Raw genomic sequence first — 21,493 nt, forward strand, 5'->3', positions numbered from 1 at the left:
CTGTCTCATTACAGAGTGCTGGGAGCCGCTATTAAGCAGCCCATCCATCACTGCCCAGAAAGAGGGTCTAAAAGGTTAACGGGAACGGATTTTCTGGAAATGGAACAAACTCCTTTGATGAATGGAACGGGCCTTGTGGATTCCACCTTTGAATTAACGACTCGTATTTATCATCTCAAAAACAAAGAAATTTGGCCATTGGTTGGGTGCTTTTCTTTTTTGGGACAGGGGGATGAAATCAAAACGACATATTAACTAAGCCCTGGCCGTGGCCGCACCACACTGGAGGAGCTGGTCTATTTTATATATCGGGGAGGAACTGAAAATTGATTAGGTGATCTACAGCAGTGGGATAATGTAACTGCGTTGTATCTTAACAAGCCTTATAGGTTTAAGTGCTTCACTGGGTGCAGATCAACATACTGTGCCTGTGTGAAGGTGGATGAATTGGGTGCCTGTGTGCGCCCGCACAGACAATGCGAACGCTACTTAAAAGCGTTTAGACAAATTCAGATTCCCCCCTTTTGTCTGGCTGCTGCACGTCGAGAGTTACCCAGCCTGCGAGGCTGCGGCAGCGCCAGGCACCCAGCTGGATGATTTATCGCAGAATACTCCTTGATTAAGGGAAATTGAAGCGGGCCGCTCTCGGCTCGCTAATTGCTTTGATAACAAGTTCAAGCAGTTAGTTAGTGGGAATATTTTGGAGAATATGGGCCTCTGAGAGAAAACAATAACCACAATTAAGCTGGAAGGGGGCTGCCCAGAGTTGATGTATCGATTCAGCGTTGCAGGATTTTGCATCTGCCCCTCTTCAGTATTTTCAGAACTGCTTTTCATCCTCGCCGGCTGCCCTCTCCCCACGTCCTTCAGCTGACTCTACAGTGCCAACTCACTTCGCCTGCGCTGCTGCTATAGAGAGACAGGACTCAAAGCCGCGGTGTGACGATCAATAAAATCACTGGTGGTTTTATAAGTCGTATATAAAAATGAGAGTACCATCAACTTAACTGAGTCTCTAAGGTGACTTACTGCCATAGTGATAAAACGTCATGACGACGAACATTAGTGTGACGTGCATTTTGTAAACAAGCTCTTAAGAGTGAAATTGTGGACTCAAACACGTGGTTGTAGTGCTTTCCCCGATGTCGAACCTCATCACGAAAATAGAAAGAAAGAAAAGAAAGCGCAGTTAAGTGTGCTTACGGTTGGTTTTTCCAGCTGTTGGAATTTTACAACACCTGCATGATTGTGACAGACAGACAGACAGACAGACAGACAGACAAGCAGATGACGTACACACCGGAATCAGCATGAGCAATTCAACATTGCCACTGGTTAGGAAAGAGTTCCAAGAACAATTTCTTGTGTGAGAGCAGCAAGTCAAGCGAGTCAACTTCTGAAAATATATAGGACGATTAAAACTGGAGGGTGGAGGGGCCACGAGACGAGTTCCAAGTCTTTTTTTTCCCCCCTCAGTGGCCGATTTTGTTATTTGTGTGAAGCCTGTGATAGAATGCTGTCTCAGGTGACTGGGGAATTGTGCTCCTGCCCTGTCAATCATACAAAACGGTGCAGTAGTAGGCAGGGCCTTGCCTGAGCTTTTCCACCGTCCCCGGTGGGGTCTCTCTATGACAACGACTGGCCGTTGAGGCACTCCCGCCTCAAGCACTGCGCCGGCTTCCACCAGTCCCCGTTGTGGCAGCGGCAGATGGTGCACTCGTCCACCTTCACTTCAATTCCGGCTGGGATGATCGTAGTTCCAGCAAAGCAATTTGGACCTGCCGCGTGGGAAGGGAGAGAAAGACAGGAGAGAAGGACTGAGAAAGACAAGAAATGGACGTGGCTCTCCTGAGAGCGTGTCTTTTTTTTTTTTTTTCAGGAGGGGGCTGGTGGAGTGATGCAGGGAGCTGCGGGGAGTTTGGGGAGTCAGAGCAGACGTACAGATCCTTTCACGGGCATGCACCGATGGGCTTGTTTTTGCAACACTAAAGCGCTTTTGTTAGTCTCCCCTTCTCCCTCGACATGGAGCGCTTTGCATCCTAATGCACCACGAGCAGAGAAGCCTGCCAGGCGCTGGCTTGGCAGTACAGAGAGGCTGGAGTACAGAGGAAGAGAGAGAAAGCTGCTTTGAGAGGCAGTGGGGAGGACGGTGTTAATCACTTCAGTCTGTATGAAAGGGCCACAGAACTCCTTAGTGCAACCCCACCCCCCTTCTCTCACACACACACACACACACACACACATAGAACTGACTTCCAAGACAACGACCAATGATAAATTTTGATCTGATTTATCTTTAAAACATTGTAGGTTTTACTTCCACGGATGGATTACTTCCCTTTTCTCGATAAGATTCCTTTAATTCAAAAAAGGTATTGCTTGTGTACCGCTGGAACACCTCATACCCATGCATCTGGATATGATAGAGACACAGCAGATAGAGACACATTAGCCTGGGTACATTCGAGGATCTGTACTCGAAGGAAGCCGAAAAAGGCTGTTACCTTTGAGAGAGAGAGAGAGAGACAGATATGGGCTTGTGTATCTTTTCCTCTGCCTCCTCAGAGTGAAGAGCCAGGAGGTGCCAGGAATTCGCCCCAGTTTTAATCATTTAAATGAAGCAATCAGCGCCTCAATTGGTGTGACGGTGACTTTGGATTGCTCTCAGTATAGTCGCCTCTGAAAGCCCTGCCAGATTCGAGACTCCTCTACGAGTAGTCATAAAAAACTCATATGTCTCATAACTCTTGGAGACACAGAAGCTTTCACGGCTAATATTCATCGACATCTTAGTGGCCCAGTGAATTTGATTTAGTGGGAGCCAGCTTTATGCTAGCAATGTAAATGTGAAGTACGGTGGTTAGTCGACCCGAGGAGCCCAGGATTGCGGGGCAGACGTGGGCCAGCTGACTGCAAATCTGCTCGACTGCTCTACATGGACACAGTACATGCCTTTTTCACTGAGCACTTTTTGACACAGCGGGGAGAGCAAAGCAGCAATTAATGAAATGAAATAGATGATGGCCGGATTCCAATTTAGCGGTTTCAAGGTACAGGTTTTGTGCAAACTCTCTCAATATAATGGCTTGCAGAGACGCTTGAATAGTACAGGGCCATTATCAATGTTTCCTTTTCCTGCTAAGTCATCAAATTGTCTGCTGTGAAATAGGTTCGCTAATGGCTTTTTATGGGAATGTTTAGGCAACTCAAAGCGCTTGATTAAGGTTAAGTGAGCATATTGGTCTTGGTTAAATATTGGAAAAAGTCACACTGTCTCCAGCTTTGACAATATTTAACCAAAACCATGACTTTTATGTGACCTAACCAAGTGTTTTAAAAGCTTGAATATTGGCCAGCAGCGTTGGCAATAACTCCCAATATTGCCAGAGTGAAAATGAGGCGAAGGGGGCTATAAACATCTTTGCGATACTGACAAAGGAAGCTGCTGCCTCCCTAGTAACCCCCCATTCCTCTACCCCAGCTTAGCTGAGCCCCATTCTTTATTCGGACCTGATAAAGGCCCTTTGACCCGAGCGTAGAGGAGAGATTCAGAGTGATGCAAAGACTGAACTCTTCATTGATCGGCCTCTGGACAGCTGGCACAGGTTGCAGGACAATCTCAGTAGAGGTTGATGAGGGTGGATGGGGACTGGTGCTGCTACCAAGCGTGATTGCTTATGGCCGAGATAGATTTGGAGCCACAAGGACACACTTTCATCTGCATGTCACCACTCGAAGGTTACACGTTGATGCTGTGTGAGCAGGTGATCGATTCATGGCCAATAGAAGTTAGTGAAGACAAGAAATCTTTTGTCTTGCGTCAAAAATGTCTCAATAGATATATGTCTATATATAGATATACAGCCCTGAGATTACTCTGAGTTAATACATATTCGGACTAATTGCAGACTATTTTGACTCAAATATGAGGGTAAGAAATCTTTTCATACAAATGCACCTGCTAAAAACCTGCAGCTTGTCCACAGAATATATGTCAATCTGAATATGTTACCCAATCGATGGGACGTGGCAAATGGTTTCATCCGATTGTTCTGTGAAGACACTGTCCATATTCAGACTACTACTTATCATTTCCATCATGAAATTGTACAGTTGTACATGTATCCCCTGATGCATTTACAGTATAAAATTCAGGAAACGATCAGAGCTGAATCAGTTGGACTCATTGGACATGAAGCTCAGACATACTGGCCAACTATTTCTTTGTTCTGCCTTCTGTTCTTTGTTGCTGTTGTTTTCAGGGAGAAATGCCAAGAAGCAGAACAAATAAAAATTGGAAGCCATTTTGGCAATTAATACACAGAGATTATGAGCAGGCTACATTTACTTTACAAAGTACTAAAAAAAAATATTTGTTGAAATGATCTTGAAGGACCTCACCTACCTGCCTGACATATAAAGCACATTTTACCTACAAGAGCTAATTACTCAAAACTTTCCTGAGTAAGATTTCACCCTTTAGCAATTAAGCTTGAAAATTCTGATTGGTTTTGAAATGTGAACAACCCACAAGCTGTTCTTTAACTATCTCACAACGAGTGGGTTCCGTCAGACCTTTCACCTGGGCTGGAACAGTGAACAACACAGTGTGGAGATATTGTGGCTGAACTTCCCACGCTGTCGAGTTTGTCAGCGAATGCAACAGCTGTGTAACCCAGCAGACGTACACTAATTCATACAGAATATGTTTCTTCGCCTCTGAAATTAGACCGTCATACATAACTTTTGGAAATTGGCATCTCGGGAAACACTCATTTTGGATTTTTAACTCATGTCCCTCCACCCTAAGAGGATGATGTAACAACAAAGCAATAAACTATGAATAAAACATTAATCTTAAAACTTGCTAATGCTAATTGTTAGTCATGAGCTATCTGTTAGCTGTTGACTATTTTAACCTACATTTGTCCAATAGTTTGGTTCTTGACCTATGTATTGACAACACATGCGCAGCATTTAGAAATAGCGCTGCAAATAGACCGCAATGAAACAGAAGTGTTTCCAGAGGACACTTAAAAGTGATGCACATGTCAGGACACTCTTGTTGCTGCAGATTTTTTTTAATCAAATCAAAATCACTTACTTTAATCTAATTTTCCAACAACACTGACGGAAAGAAAAACCTTGATAGCGCTGTGAGTCAAAATCCGCTGCAACATCAAGCATGTCCAGACGTGCATCACTTTTAAGTGTCCTCTGGAAACAACTTATGTTTTGGCGTGGCCTAAATGCAGCGCTGTTTCTCAGTGTGTTGTGTTGCGCTGTTTGCAGCGCAGTTTCTAAATGCTGCGCGTGTGTTGTCAAATTGATGATGTTTTCTTAATTTGCAGTGCTGTGAGCTCTCAGGGCCACCGTAGACTACAGGTATAACTTTATTTTTGTTTCTAAGTAGTCTTACAAAAGGAAACATCTCCCACAAAAAATAATCATAAAAGTAAAATAAGCACGGACAGATCGACATCCTTCCAGTGCTACAAATACCATTTCAACACCAAGTGACATATTCTTTCTGCCTCTTTCTCTGTCTGTATCTTGTCCGCTCCCTTTCTGTTCTATGCCCTTGCATACACCTATGCAAATAGCCTCAAATGATGGCAAAGTAATTCTCCCAAACGCCAAAGCGGCATAATTCTTGCAAAAATATCTCTTTGTTGAACTTTCCCTTTTTTTTAAATGCCAGTTGGATCAAACGTGCTTTTCTCAGATGCAGCATGTTTGGTTTGTGCCGACTGAAGATGTTGCAGAGGGTGCCCCCGAAAATCAGTCCGTGTTTCAGGGCAGTAAGCGCGGTTGACATGGCGGTGAGAGGCCCAGAGAAGCGCTGCAGGATGGCGGCGGGGGTCCACTTATCCCTGCTCTGCCGTGGATAAGTGGACAACAGCCAAACAACAGTCTCATGTATGTCAGCCAATATCCTTTATTGTTTTTGCGGTTTTTCTATAGATATACATAGAGATTACACAGAGGGGCCAAAAAGTACAACTGAGGGAGCTACGGCCCCTTAAGACCCCTTCTGGTGCTGGCCTGTGTCGGTACCATGTCAAATGAGAAATCCCGGCCCCTTCTGTCATGAGTGAAATGACTCGTTGCTTGCAGCAGGTTACCTAAAAGACAATCGCCTTCCACTGATTGCACATCTAACTGGAGCACATAAGTAAATGTCTTCCTCTCACGGTCCTCTGTCCCTCGGCCAAAAATGAGAACTAAAGAGCATTCCTTCATCGTCCTCTCCTCATAGTCCTCAGCCATCCACCCCCATAGAGACTTATCTGGCTGCCAGAGCCTGACCAGGCGCCCTTGGGGAGCCTAGGAACGGCAGGCATACCCCGAAATGCCAAGGGTGTCACTGTGTCCTGTCAGCCTGGATTAGCGCTCTCCTAGCAGCTTATGCAGCAGCCTTGTTAGTGTGGGTGTTTGTATGTGTGCGTGTATTGAAATAAAATAAAGAAAGCAAGGGGGATGAAAAGGAAATGAGGGGGGAAAAGAACACGGTGGTAAATTGTGGTGAAATAGCTGCTGTAATATTTGTCTCGAAATTCCTAGATTTTGCTCTTCACATTTATAGGTCAACCGTTGCTGGAAGAAAAGAAACATATTCCGCAACATTTCATGAATTATATTTCTTCATACTGTAAATAGTTGCGAAGACTGAGCGCCATAAGCAAGGCGTATAATCTTGAGGGTACATCTTGTTGTTTATCAGGTTCTCATTTGAGTTCAAGAAAACTTTCTTTCATTTTTTGGGGCTCTTCCAGCTCTCAAACTATCTGATGCTTAGATGTGAGTTTTACAAAATGACAAATTCCAAATCTTTCACCAAACAATGCAACGTTCTGATTGGCCTGTGTTGACATCACCAACACGTTTTGCTCTCCGTCGTCCCTTCCGGGTTCACACTGCAGATGATCGGCTACTGTACTTTTGTCGTAAAGCTGCATATGTCCCTTAGGATTGGTGCTGGCAAAGGGAAATCTCCCACCTCGCCTTGTAAATAGCCAATGAACCCATCGGAATCCTATAATTCTAATTTAGTGATTGGCTGTGTGTGACAAGGGCACCGGGGCACTGGGAGATAAAAAGGCTCTCTGAAGGCCCATTAGTCCCTCCTACCATGCCTTTAATCAATGGGCTAATGTTTGCTCTGCTCAGTGTGTCATTTATAATTAAAACTAGTACTGCTCATTATAGTACAACGGGCCCAGGGTAATAATTTTAATTCATAAAACATCCATTACATCCTCATCCCTGCAAAGGTGCGGCCATCAAGTGGCGATTGTGCAGATAAACTTGCCATCGTTTGGTTTCAATGAAAATTGAATGACTTCGTAGGAATGTGCGTTGGATTCCAGTGCAGATGAGTGTTTACCGTTTTTACAGATGGGGCAGCATTGCTCCGGCTCGTACACGGGGTTGACGCACTCTGGGACGGCGCAGTCGGACACCACACAGTGCACCTCGTTATTTGGTTCGCAGCGGCACCATTCGCAGGGTGACGGCTGTGGGCAGAGGGGTCAAGAAAAAACAACCATTCTAGGTTAGAGGATTCAGTAGATTTCACCCTTATGTGTATGTGTGCGCGCACCACACACGACTTATGCCTACTTCTGGTCAGCTGCAGAAACTGTCTGCTACTTTATGCATATATTTGCTAGATATCGTCCAATTAAAAATATTAAAAATACTTATTTGCACCTCATACTGTCCTGACAAGCAGAGATACAAGTCAATAAATAATTCACAAAGCCAACAAATAGAGCCTGTAGCTGACTTTGCATAAAGTCGCTAGAAAACACTATTAGCAAGTCTATAAAGCAGTGCTCGTGATATTTAGAGTTTTGCTCTGTTCTGCTGCAGCCCGCCTCAGGAAACGGTTCAGAGGCTTATCCTACCACCTCTGCATCATGTAAATCAGTGCTGTGAGGCTTCCTTCGCTGCTGCCTCTTTCTCTGCTCTGTTGTCGCAAAGTCTTTTGGCCGGAAAATGAACCGTACTGCAAGTACATGGAGTGGAAAAATACGAACTGTTTCCAAATCGCCAAAGGTCACCTGAAACAGATTTCCTCTCTGCTCATCACTGTAAACAGTCTTGTGAGGGCCTCTTTGCACTGGGTCTCCTCACTCAGCGACCAGGTGATCCACCAACCTCAAATGTTCCATGATAAAATATTGACTTTTTATTTATTTTTCATTTCTGGGTTAGATTTTGGTCAATTAATGTTAAGAGCACCAACTGCAACCAACTAAAAATGTTTAAAAAGTGTGGGCGAGTTATCAATTTCAATGGCCGCAGCAGTTCATATTTAATGCATATCAACTTTTTTGGGGACATTTTTGAGAATTACTTGAATGTCATCAAAGTGACTAATAATGTGGTTCACTTTCAGCCACAGTTTATAGTTTTGACATTAATTGTATACATTTTTTCAAAGGAATAGTTGGCATTTTGTGAAATACACTTAAAATTTCACTTTCTTGCAGAGAATTCAGTGAGAAGATTAACTCTCCCGCATGTACGCTCAATATGTAGCTGTAGTTTTTCACACTTTGTTTTTCGAATGCTTATAACGAACAAGATTCCGTATGATATGTTTATAACAGAGCTGTAGATGTGCCGGTGGGTGGATTTTGTTACTAAGGAGCCGGGCTAGCTGTCTCCTTGTGTTTCATCTTGTCTTGTCTTGGCTGCTGGCTACAGCTACACATCTACCATATAAGTATGAAAGCAGTATTAATCTCCTCATATAACTCCTAGCCACTAAGCCTCGTTTTTCCCCATTATGCCATCAACAATCCAAAATGCATTGTTTTGAGGAAGTTCGCTATATTTCCATCTATTAGTGACAAACTGAGTTATTGTAATGACAAGAACATCAACACGTTTACTGTCCATAATCCAGTTGTTTTTCCGAGACGAGGGAAATAACTGTGGTATTACTGGACGCTTCAATGCTACTGTTATCAACTACTTTTGCCAGAATGCATTAAGTGGCACAAAATGGCAAGAGTCAGTCTTTTATTTTTTATTAGAATTAATGTCAGTCTGGATGCACTGCAGCCACAAAATTGGATGAGAGCAATGTTTAGACTCGGAGATGGGTAAACAGTACAAAGGAAAATGAGTAGATGAGCTGTTTTCTGATTGTGGCCACACTTACTAAAAAACAGTTTCCTGTACACGTAGAATGAATCTCTAGAAGGATCAGATCAGAAAAAATTCAGACGTGAACCTAATATCCTTAATCTGATATGTCAGACAACTGTCCAGTCAGGTTTTTTGTAAAGGTCAACAAAAAGTTATCTGTCTTCTTTTTCTTTAAGGGCAGGCCCCTTACAAGGAAATGATTAAGTGCAGGAACAGCGACTGCATTTGTGTACGGAAACGTCTTGGCCTTGTTTCTGCGTAGATTTAAAAAGCAGTGTTGTGTGTCTCTGCCTTAAAAGATTCACACTCTCAGTGATGCTAATGCAGATAGATTTCTTCTCGTTATTCACTGTGTCTAGTGCATATTTTTAGAGTTACCAGTTTTTGAAGTTGAAGTGGCGCTTACAGGCTTCGGAGAAAATACCCGTGTATATACGGTGGAGGATAACGTCTGAACTTCTATGACTTCACCGTCCTCTCATCAGAAATTCCTCTCATATCTTACCCACACAAGCAGTTGACAGCAGGCTGCTGCACATAAACAAACAGCAGCAATGCATCTCTACCGCAGAGTCAAACACCCCACGCACCTGTCCACCCTCCTGTCAATTTGAGGGCTCCTGCGGAAAATGTACCAATTAAACAGAAAAATGGGGTCTCGTACATAAAGAAGATGGACTACATTTTGTCAACCTGACGGGCTTAACCTGTAGGGGCGGGCAGGTTGGGATTCAGTGTTGGCATAGTGCAGCATATAAGGCTCCATCTGACACATATGATCTGGTTTCATGATGCTGTCACTGCATTTCAGGTTTATGACTGTGCAAGTACATCCAACAGGGATGTTTGGCTTGGTCTTATAGGATCAGAACCTCTGTATGTAAAGCCGAGTTCTGTCGTCCGCGAGCTTTCAGGGTGAAGAATGAGGCCTTGGGCAACATATTGCACTGTACCGCTGACTTTGCTTTGGCATCACCAGCAGCAGAAACCCAGGTTCAGTCAATTATGTTTGGTCTCAATATGTCTCATCCATAGACTGTATTTAAAAAATGGACGTCGTCCACGGGTCAGGAGGATGAAGCCAATTTGGAAGTGCCTGTATTCCCTGGAATCACCAGCAGAGGGCGACTCGGGGGGGGGTCAGTTTCTGTAGAAGTCTATTTGAAAATGAATCTGATTCATACTTGATTTATTACATCAGTAAACTTTTCCGGAGGAGTTTATGGTCTCAATCTCTACTTTTAAGTCTTCTCTGATACAGCATGGTGTTCATTTGGTAAATGATGGTCTCATTTAGAGTCAAATAGATGATAAAGCACAGAATACATTGGAGCGTGGATACAGCTAGTGCTGTCCAATCAGTGCATGGTTGCAGGTGTAGGTGGGCGCCCAGTGGACGGGTGACGTCATGGTGGGTTGCCACTCGGACTCATCAGGGAACTGAGGCGACATTAGTTTACAGCAATGAGATGCATACCGTGTGTTTAATACAGTGTTTAAATATAGTTTTAAAACTCAAGGTTAATGGGGAGAATCTCAAATGTGGGTATGGCCATTCAAACATAATATCCTGGTCTCAAAACCCAAAAATAAGCACCTGTTGTTTTTTTTTTCAAAATTAGAATAGTAGCTGGAGTACTGAAATAGAAGCAGCGATATGAGGACACCTTGTCCACCCTCCTGATCATAGTACACCAAACGTGAAATTGTATCGTCAACTCTCGTTTGTTTAAAGTTGTTATTCAGTGAAACCAAAAATTTCCGATGATGTGCTCAATTGAAAATAGAAGTCTAGCGAGAAAGTCTGAACGAGGAGGATGAATTGCGTGGTTTGTCCTTCATTACTGCTGATAAGATGGAGAAACTGAAACCAGAATGCGGTAGAGTCCCGGCAGCCAGAAATAAAAGAGCGAGCTCACTCAGAAATGAGCGCGGCTGCGTGTGGAGGAGTTCCACAGACCTGCACTGACGCAGACGATCAGAAAGCAACCAGCATATTGTTTGAATACAAGGTAAGAACAACCTTGGTTCTCTGTGTAGATGTTATATCCACTGTATAGTCAAAACAAGATGAGACTTAAAACCAAAAAACTATATGAAAATGATCTAATTGCATCTCTCGGACAATTGTAAGTCCAAAAAAGAGTTAAGAGCAGAACTGTCAGAGAAAACTGTCATCCCTTGTTTTGTGAAAGCAATAATAATAATTGCGATGACAAATGCAACAGGCTAACATTAACACTCCATTCCTTCCTTCCACAGAGCATTTAGTTAGCGGTAGATAGAGGGAGCAGGACAATTATGTGAATGGTAAAGATCCAGCTAGCACCAATTCTGATTCATATTTGATCAGCTGCCAAATATTCAGCAAAGGGAAATTAGTCTAAAACATAAAAATGGGGACAATTAGACACAGTTAGTTTGGCACAGACACAGTTTCCCTTCTCCCCCATAAGGCATATTACTATCTTTATAAGATGGCGAGGGAGATGATTAAACATTATACAGCGGTCCTTAAAGTGCACGCCAGTGAGGCGTGACAACATCTGCTAGACCTTGCATTGGTTTTTTCTCAGCGAATGCATTGGAATTAAATGTGGCATATGTTATTCATTTGGTCTGAGGCGATGCAGTCAATACAACAAAACTGAGACCGAGTTTTTGTTGTTTCTGGCTCGCATACATTTTTTATTACTGTAGAATTTACGAGAAATGGGAGGTAGCTGGTTCCTTGACATGTTTTATGCAGCGTTGAGAGTAACCCAGCTGTGTTTCTGTGATCCTACCGGAACCGCTTCCTCTTCGTGCTATGAATCTGCATACAAGAGGACGGGCTATGAGAGACACCGGTGTTTGTTCACAGCACACGTTGGCCTTTTAAAAATTGATCGATCCAAAGCTGAGGTGGCATTTCTCTGTTGGTTAATCTGCTGCATCGTCCAGTAGAGCAGGCATAAGCCTCCCATTCCCAGATGCTTCACACATCTATATTAAAAATGTAATATGAATGAGAAAACACCTCCAAATCCCTTCAACGTATTCACGGGCGCTTGATGCTTTCAGTGCTTCCTTTTGTGTGAGGTCTACCGTGAAGAGGATCAGTCATGCCTTAGCCCTGACTCACAAAAGAAAATGGAGCACATGCTGCCAGATGTTTTGCGTGAAGAAAAGTCTCCTGCTGTCCCCCATCTCATCGGCTGCCGTGCCTTTTATTCCCACCCCGAGACAAATGGAGACGGGGCACGGAAGCAATGAATAGTCAAATAAGCTTCGGCTGGGGCAAATGGTAATGTAAAAATACTGGGAGGCTGGACAACAGGGTCACGGGAAACTCGCTCATGCAGATAATAGGAGTGACGGGAATGGATTGACAGTCAGACTGCATGCTGCTGTTTGAGCCCAAACAATATGTTACCGGTGGTCCGGGATTACAGAGCGAGAGGAGGTGAGACTGAGAGGAGCTGGACACTACGACGTTCACGTGCGAGTTTAAACCAGGAGAAAAAACGAATTCTTTGTGGCCTCACTGTGTGCACGTAACCATTTCTTATAATTTGGACTCCTGGTAGTTCTGGTAAATTGGAAAGGGAGAAAAAAAATCAATTTGAGCAATCATCGCTCTCCTACTGTACATGTCAGTGCTGATAAGCAGAGGCACTAATTACTGTTGTGTGCGTACGCATGCTGTTCTTAAATCGATTGTTGTGATTGTCTGCTCGTGTGCTTTCGCCGAACATTGTTATAATCAATGTTCAATCCAAGTTCTGCAAAGACATTTGTTGAATTGCAGTTACTAAAAAAAACAGAAAATACAAACAAACAGCATGTTTAATCATTTGTCTGGTGCATAGAAGTAAAAAAAGATCAATGTTTATCTCTGAAAATCCCTCGTCCTTAACTACACTGCTTTGGATAGATTAGTACCTGTCGCGAAGGGATTAAAGGAATGGGAAGTAAAAAAAAAACTTGCAAATCAATCAGTTAAAATCACAGGCTTCTAAATGGGAAAGATAGCCGGGTGGCTGAAATCTGTGTTCCTATGTTTCTCTCTCCCTCTCAAGTCTGCATCCCTTCCTGAGGGCGGGGAGGAGGGGGGGGGGGGGGGGGGGGGGGGGGGGGGGCGGGGATCGCAGAAAGCACGGACGGGATAGTTCACATTTGAGTTCACATCCCAGCCCTAGCCTGACGATCTGGGATCTGAACTCACCCTAAATCTCCTGGTTCTTGATTGCAGCTGCCCTGAGGCCAGAGGCGCGCCAGCAGCCTTGCCGGGCGGGTTGGTCCCTCCCTCACCTGACGGGGAACCCTGTAGGTGAAACACCTACTGAGGTTGAGTGGCAAGACTCTCTTATAAGAAAATAAATCCACTAGAAAATACATCCAGTGCCAGTGAATTACAATCTACATCAGTATTTAACAGAAGAAGAAATTCTTAGAAGTAAATACTTAAGTGGACTTATTGGTCCTGGGAAACGCGTGGATTGTTTGTCAGGCTGCTGGTGTATGAGTGAAACCAGCGTTGGATTCCAACAAATGAAAAAAAAGCTGACGCTGCATTGCAGTCAGCTGCTTTGAGTTGAGCGAACGTTTCCCCCGTTACCACTTGCATTGGCAATGACCGCATACTCTTCTCACACAGGACTTCATGTGTGATAACTATTTCATCCGGCAAAATGAAACTTGGGGACAAATTTGGAAATGAGGTGGTGACTGACGTCTAACTATGAATAGCAGATTTACACTGCCCATCCTGCCAGAAACTGTAGGCCGACCACATCTCTTTTGTAACCTTTCCCGAGATGCTGTGTCTCTGCCCCGGTGCTCCGTCATCTGCCGCTGAATGTATATGCAAACATTTGCACAATGCAGCACGATTACAGCCGAGGAAATGCCAATGAGGCCCACACCAAAGGTTAACCTGTCGGCATCTCTAAACAGGGCTCCGTATCCCGGCTACTGACAGCCTTTGATTGCCTTGAACGCAGCGGGGCTCCAGGGCTTTCATGTCCTCACCGAAGAGACTCGAGCTCCACGCTGGATGGGGACTAAGACATTGCAGTTACTTGTGTGGCTGCAGGTGGCAGAGGGAGGGAGATCATCCTGCGCCAAAGATTTCCTCTCTCCTCATTTCTGTCATGTCACTATAATGAGTATAGGAGAAAATTAACCTTTTATTTCTTTCCTCTATGAAGAGATGTCTGTCCCTCTCCAGGGTCTATAGTCAAGGTTACGTGAGGGTGAGGTGCACTATTGATGGACTTGATCTCACATTAAACTGCATGGCGTATGCACACGCAGCAGCTCTGACAAAAACCCGTGGCCCTGCATCTCAATGCAGGATCAAGTTTGATGCTGTCTAACATGCAAACACTGATTACTACAAATTACATTGGCTGATCTCGCACAGTGCACACCCATTAGAAACAGCAGCACTACGTCACGTTCATGCTGATGCGCTAATATATAATGTGGGACTGCAACTAATAATGATTTGTCAGTATCAATGTTTTGATTATTATTTTTGATTAATCAAAAAATGTATTGTAATTAAAAAATGCCCTTCACAAGTTTTAAAAGCCTAAGATTACATCATATGTACAATTGACAGTTGATTCCAAATACATTCAATTTACAATCTGACTGGTTGGAATCAGTAATATATGACAGTTTTGCTTGATTCGTGACAAATTATTAATTACATATTTAAATCGGTGATTCACTATTATGTTGAAACATCTAAGCAGTTAATCAACCACTTGGTTCTGTACTAGTATAATGACCTCGACAGGCAAAATACTTGAACACTGAATAACCAGATTGTTATCACTCTCCCCCCATAGCCGGATCTATAGAGGTTTTTATTTTCATGTCATGGTTCTTTTGGTTTGATCTAATTTCCTCAAAAATGCATTTCAACTGATAAATTATAGTAGAATGGTTAATAATGATGCTTGCCTGCATCTTATTCGGCTTAGCTCACTGTGAAGCCCTCCTGCCTGCTTCAATTTGCTTCAGTGACATGACATGATAATATTCACAGGTGTGACATCATGTTCCAACATCTCCCAAAAGAGGGCCTCACCTCGAAGTCATTATCCAAACAGAGCAAACATACTACAAACGACATGACATTCTGACATACAGCGTTATCTCGCACCCACGGCTGACATAATCAGGCTGTGGTGCACTTGGGATGGTTAAACCCAAAATTAAACATATTCGCGTCTGTCGGGGCTGCATTGAGATCTGAGATTTTACAAAAGGAGCGTGTGCTGGCAGTTCGTCTAGATTGCCTGTCAGATTATGACGCAGTTTGTTTAGTGAAATTTGTAAAACAGGCAGCATTCCCTAGAGCAGAGGCAGCCCAGGTTAACTTCCCTGTTTAACTTTCATAATCAGCCTTCATATTTGAAAAAAAATACAAAGAAAATATATTTTTTTTATATTTCTTTAACTTTAAAGCTACACTTATCAATAATTCCTAGAAATTATGTTTCCAGTAACAGATTATAGCAAAACTATAGAGGTTTCCCTGCTCCATGGCACATTTCTTTTAGCATCTGTCAGGTAATTGTTTTGGTTTTACAGTCTGCAATTTTACCCACTGTCTGGTGTAGTTTGTTGAGGTTGGTGGAGACCAAAAACAGAGCCAAAAGGAATGGATATTGTACTTATAGCTGACATACTGACAGAAACATGACTACAAACGAGTGATGATGTTGCTCTGAGGCTACTGGATGTGTTTATAGGGAACTGTTCGCCGACGCATTTGCCACGATGACTTTGTAAGGTGTTAATATGTCATTGTTGAGTGACTTTACAACTTGTTCTGTTTACAGCTTGTTCACAGGCCTGAGACCAAGTGGTCTTTTTAGTATTTTAGTGCTTGTCAGTTGCAGTGCCGTGCCGTGCCTTCAGTCCTGCATCATTGGAAGGCTCATATATAACGTGTCAATGTTTTAATAGCTCAGATGAAGACTTGGTATAGATGAAATAACAGACACAAACTCAGACATTTTCTGGGTTTTGTCCACTTTCTTTTTATTTTAACTTTTAGGCAAGTCTCTAAAATGGTTGTGAGTGAATGACGGGTCTGCAGAATAACAATGCATATCTGTTTAATCGTTTACACACTGTCTGATGTGTGGCAGTTGGCAGTAATGCTCAACACTTTGCTTGTCTGCTATATAACTAGTTAATCTTGGAAAATCTTTTGAGATTACGTACTGCTGAGTGTCTGCCACTGCTTTAAAACAGTAGCTATCAATTGCTGCTTCCCGTTGTCTGGCAACAATGAGCGGGTGTTTCGTTAGAACAGGTGTCATTTCGAGCTGGCTGCACAACAATGAAACTGACATATCAACATAAATCTATACAGCTAATTGGAAGAACCCATTGCTCACAGAGCTGCGCTGCTACTTTGCTTCCATTTTTGACTGACTGGGACTGTGAAAATTATGTGTCCACATAAAACTGTTCCTGAAAGAATCTGTGGTGATAAATAATCCCGGTGGTTTTAGAATAAGGCTTTGTTTTGTACCTGCAACATGGTTGTGTTTTTGTCATTATATAACTAGTTTGCTGGCTTGTCTCTCCCAGCAAAAACTGGGCTCACTAGATGTACAGTAGGTGTTCTAAGAGGCCCTGAGTATTCAAATCACTACAGTAGAACCAAAACAACAGAGGTTTATTGCAATTGGATGACGCAACTACAATGGATACTATTCCTAAACCGGTTACGGTTGTACTTGCACAGACACAAACAAATGCCATTAACCACAGAGCTATACTGTTGTTCAGGCCACGTTGTGTCACGTTATATTTCAATCATTTTGCAGCCTCAATCCACTCGTGGGGAATGTAGATGAGGTTTCCTCGTGGGCAGCGGCAGTTTAAACACAGACTGTAGTTGTCATGCTCGTAGTGTCATTTCTAATCAGGCAGTACTGTCATGCTCCACAACAGCCGCTGAGACACTGGTCTGATGGGTCGACACTGGTCTGACGGGTCGACACGGTGCTCCCTTTGCAGGAGACACGGGGAAAAACAGATCTGCCATCGATGACTCGGTGTCCACACATCAAAGCAACGAAACTCTGTTGTAGTCTAGTTCAGTTTAGGGATGCAGGGGGAATGCTCTGTTGCTGGCGTAGGGAGTTGGGGTTCGACTGCTCGGGCAGGCAGCCATCTTTATGCCCTTGGCCAATAAAACACAGTTTCATGATGTTTTTTCGCCGTAACTCTCACAACCTGCCAACCGCTCAATGCTCCCGCGAAGCTGTATCTTGTAATTTTTTCAACATTGCATATCACCAATACGACTGTTGTCAAACAAAAGACCAAAAGCAGTGAAGGTGTTTGATCTACTTCAATGATCGCGTCCATTGTTCTGTGTAAGACACAGTGCTGCCATCGCGATATTAGATATTCCACTGATGTAAATCCATTCATCTGTAGCACTTGAAATGATTCATAGTCATCGTTATTGGATATGAAAGGGCCAGACAGAGAGCTGGTAGGATGGTTGCTTGTGTGGCATCCAGACTCAAATCAGAAGGATTAATTGATCGTGACTGACTGAATCTACCTGGCAGAATGAAACCAGCTCATTAGCATCAGATAGACTGCAGAGGAGCTAAAATGTCCTGTTTTATGAGCATTGTGCAATTAAAAGGTCACAACTGCTTGTCTCCGTTCCAATTGGAGATGTTGATGGCATATTTTGTTATTTGCTAGAATAATTTTGCCATGATTTAGTTGTTGGATCCAGCTGTACCATTTGCTTTAAATGAGAAATGCAGGTCGTCTTAGAACAATGACTGGCGTTGGACCTCGTGTCACAAGTCAGCTCTTACCTTGAATTCTTGCAGTATTTTATACGCTTTCCCCCGGTACTCGCAAAAGTTTTTGACCTCCTTGCACTCGGGGCAGCATCCGTTGTGCTCCACTTTGGTGCACTTGGGATGGAGCTTGGGGCACTCGGGCTGGTCGCACACGGGCCCGTCCTCCGTGCACTCGCACGGGCAGTTCGAGTGTCCCGGGTAGAAGCGCTCCCCGAGCTTGTACACGAAGCCGCTGTCGTCCACGCAGCCCTTCCCCCGGTAGTCGTCGAACACGACGCCGTCGCCGGCCGTCCGCTCCGCCTCGTCCGCCGCGTAATCCTCGGGGTGCGCCACCGCGGCCGGCGCCGCGCCGCTCAGGGCCAGCAGCAGGACGAGGGCGGCCGGGGGCAGGGGGGCGCCCATCCTCCTCCTCCGCCGCGGCGGCGGCTTCGACGTCGTCGTCGTCCACATTCAGCGGGACAGTGGGGCCGTCGTCCTCCGGGCCGCCGGTGTCCGCTCCGCGCGCGTCCTGCGGCTCGTCGCCGCCATCGTCGTCACCGCCCGGGGAGAAGGGGGGGGGGCTGCAGCGGGGCAGAGGGAGAGAGAAGGTGTGATGGAACCTCACCAACTATTACGCGTCACCGGCACAAGTACTTTTTCCCCCGGGCCGTGTCTTTTATTCCCTGTGTCCTGTGCTGCTGCAACCGAGGGGTCGTTCGGGTTCATTATCCATCTCCAGAGGCAGGACGGGCAGGGCGGCTTGTTCAACAGGCTATTGGAAATGGAATAATAATCATAATCATAATAATAATAATAATAATAATGAAATAACATTTGTTGACATAAGACGCGTGTACTGTCACAAGACACACATGCTCGATACAATGTGTCGTCCTCGGGAACTGCTGAACATCTCCAGCAACACGGGAGGATGTTAATGACGCGAGGAGGATGGAGTGTCGCCTGTTCTCTACAGCATCACGAGCAACATTCCTTCAAACCGAACATTTCTTTTTCTTTTCCTTTTTCTTTTCTTTTTTTTTACAATTTCAGAACTCTGTGTGGGAGCGACCGGAGACAACAGGTAGCCATTAGTCTGTAGACCGCGTTCCCCTGATGCCGGCGATTATCCAAATCACTGCTTTAACATTAGATGTGCAGGAGCCGGTCCTTTACCAAACCGACCGTCGGCGAAATGCCCCCAAATCATTGTCAGATTGCGCAACGCGTTAACCCGTCGGACGGGAGAGGGGGACACGCACGGACGGTTATGACTCAGGACAGCTAAGCCACATCGCGGTGCCTGCAGATGTGAACCCGCCTGGCTCCGGAGTGCTGCGCGTCTGGACAGAGCCGCTGCAGCGGGCGACCTGTGACAACAAGGAGGCAAACTCACCGCGTGGGAATCGCTCGATATCCGCCGAGTGCCGAAGCCAGAGAGCCCAGCACGGAGGGGCTAGAGCAGGTCACACACAGTCTTTAGCTTGGTGGAAACTTCACTTTATCCACTGGGTAAATTCACCACGGGCTCCACACACACAGAAATTCTCTAATCCTCCCCCTCGGCCGTGACGACGGGTTTGAAAGCGATCAGACGCCAGCCTTTTGGAGATATGCACCCCCCACCTCCAGTGCAAAGGAAACGGTATCCGTGTAAAAGTGGCTCTGCTTCATGATTGTCCTCATCGGACTCACCTTTTTCGAGACAATATCACAGTCCACGTAAAAAGGCACGCGGGTGCGCAGAGAGAGAGAGGGAGGGAGAGAGAGGGAGAGAGGGAGAGAGAGAGAGAGAGAGAGAGAGAGAGTGGAAGAAGAAGAAAACCGGCAAGAAAAATCCTCTGTGGTTTTTCCCTGAGAATCCGGAGTCAATTCAAATATTTCCCAACGATGCAGGTGGATGTTGGACAGCGGCGGGCAGTGTCGGTGCGCATGGCGTGCGCGCGGAGCCAATACATCCAGCGGTTGCGTGAAAAATGAAGGTTGCGTGCTTCTTCTTTTTTCTGTATTTTTTTTTTTTGTTGTTGTTTAGATCCCGACGGGTAGAAGTTGAGGAGTATATAACATCAGACCATCAGGCGCCGGAGCCGCTCACCGCGCGTTCGTCGTCAGCAGACGAGACCGAGGAGGGTTGAGCTCTGACTTTCAGCACCTTGGAGAGCGACTGTCTCCTGCGTCCTGCAACCGAGCACGGCAGAGCGCCCCTCCTCCTCCTCCTCCTCCTCCTCCTCCTCCTCCTCCTCCTCATTCACTCACAGACAAAACAATGCCCACATCCCACGATCCGAGGGACAACTCCGACTGCGCATTCTAGAACTGGTCTGGCAGGAGATAAAGGGACAAAAAACAAAAACAAAGGCAAACGTCGAGATAAGTGGTTCAGCGGCCAGGGGACGTAGGTCAGACCCGTCAGACGCCTGTGTGGATGAGGGCCTTTGTGTTTTTTTGCGTCTGCAAACTGTGTGTTCGTGTCATCTTCCTACCGTGCACCCGTGTCTGCCTAAACGTCCTGGCATGTGTGTGTGTGTGTGTGTGTGTGCCCTGCCTGCCATGGGTGTGTTCACACACGACCCCGCAGCGTGATCCCTCTGAGTCACCCATTAATTGCAGCACAGTTTACGCAGAAAGCCATTTGTATTCTGCGGTGCAACGCAAACGGGGAGTCTGACTTCTCAGTCCCTGCAACAACAGGAAGAGGAAGAAACAATTCACAGTGTATGGCTTTTGCAGAGCAGCATCAGCTTTCTTGTTTTACAGATGACAGCCCGTAGGGGCCACTGCCTGACTGCATTCAGTCTGCGCACAGATGACTGAGTGGGACCCACAAGACCTCTGCTCAATTAGTAATTCCCATTTGGGATCATAGACATTTTATCAACGGCAACCGTATGGCCCAACTTGTTCACGTGTGTTCATGCCCTTGATCTGAGTAATGATTAAAACCTGCTATTTCAGACAGGGGCCCCTTCACTGGAAACACCTGTCAGCCCCCAGGGAAACTTACCTCCATACACAAAATGATTCATCTTCTGCACATCTGCTGCACGCTTGACCCGCCATGGAAGGTCAAACCCAGCACGTGTATATACTCCACTTGACTGAGGACTATCTTCATGACAATGTGAAGTGGCGAGCTGATGACAGAGTCCCATACAAAGATCAGTCTTCAGAACATCTGTGCAGCGCGTGTATGGTCCCGAGCATAAACATTTACAAGCATTAAAAAAAAGAAAAGCGTATGAGAAATAATGAGAAACTGTCCAATTAGAGAAGTACTTTAAATGTTGGAGACAGTTGAGATGTGACGTGTTCAAGGAGAGCTGCCACTAAGCATCTAGACGTTGTCCCGAGTACATTAAGTGTGTGATGCTCATTAATGCAACGGGCACATTCTGGACCTCTTCCCCCCCGAACACGATCCTGGGCTGTAAACAGCCAACCGGCTCCCTGGTGACATCCGTCAAGTACATTCGGGATCGAGCTCGATGACGTTCGTATACCTCCACAGC

General features: G+C 45.1%; 1 protein-coding gene across 1 annotated transcript; it reads right to left on the reverse strand.

The window, feature by feature from the left end:
* Positions 1 to 234: 234 nt before the first annotated feature.
* On the reverse strand, positions 235 to 20,189 carry vwc2l (von Willebrand factor C domain containing 2 like). Its single transcript, XM_035604158.2, has 4 exons — positions 19,381 to 20,189; positions 18,018 to 18,756; positions 7,388 to 7,517; positions 235 to 1,778 (listed from the first exon to the last, which is right to left on the reverse strand). Exons 2-4 carry the CDS (start codon positions 18,453 to 18,455, stop codon positions 1,627 to 1,629), a joined length of 720 nt encoding a protein of 239 aa, XP_035460051.2. The 5' UTR covers positions 18,456 to 18,756; positions 19,381 to 20,189; the 3' UTR covers positions 235 to 1,626.
* Between the last annotated feature and the right edge of the window lie 1,304 nt (positions 20,190 to 21,493).

Source organism: Scophthalmus maximus, chromosome 14 (genome assembly GCF_022379125.1).
Source record: "Scophthalmus maximus strain ysfricsl-2021 chromosome 14, ASM2237912v1, whole genome shotgun sequence".
Taxonomy (NCBI): domain Eukaryota; kingdom Metazoa; phylum Chordata; class Actinopteri; order Pleuronectiformes; family Scophthalmidae; genus Scophthalmus; species Scophthalmus maximus.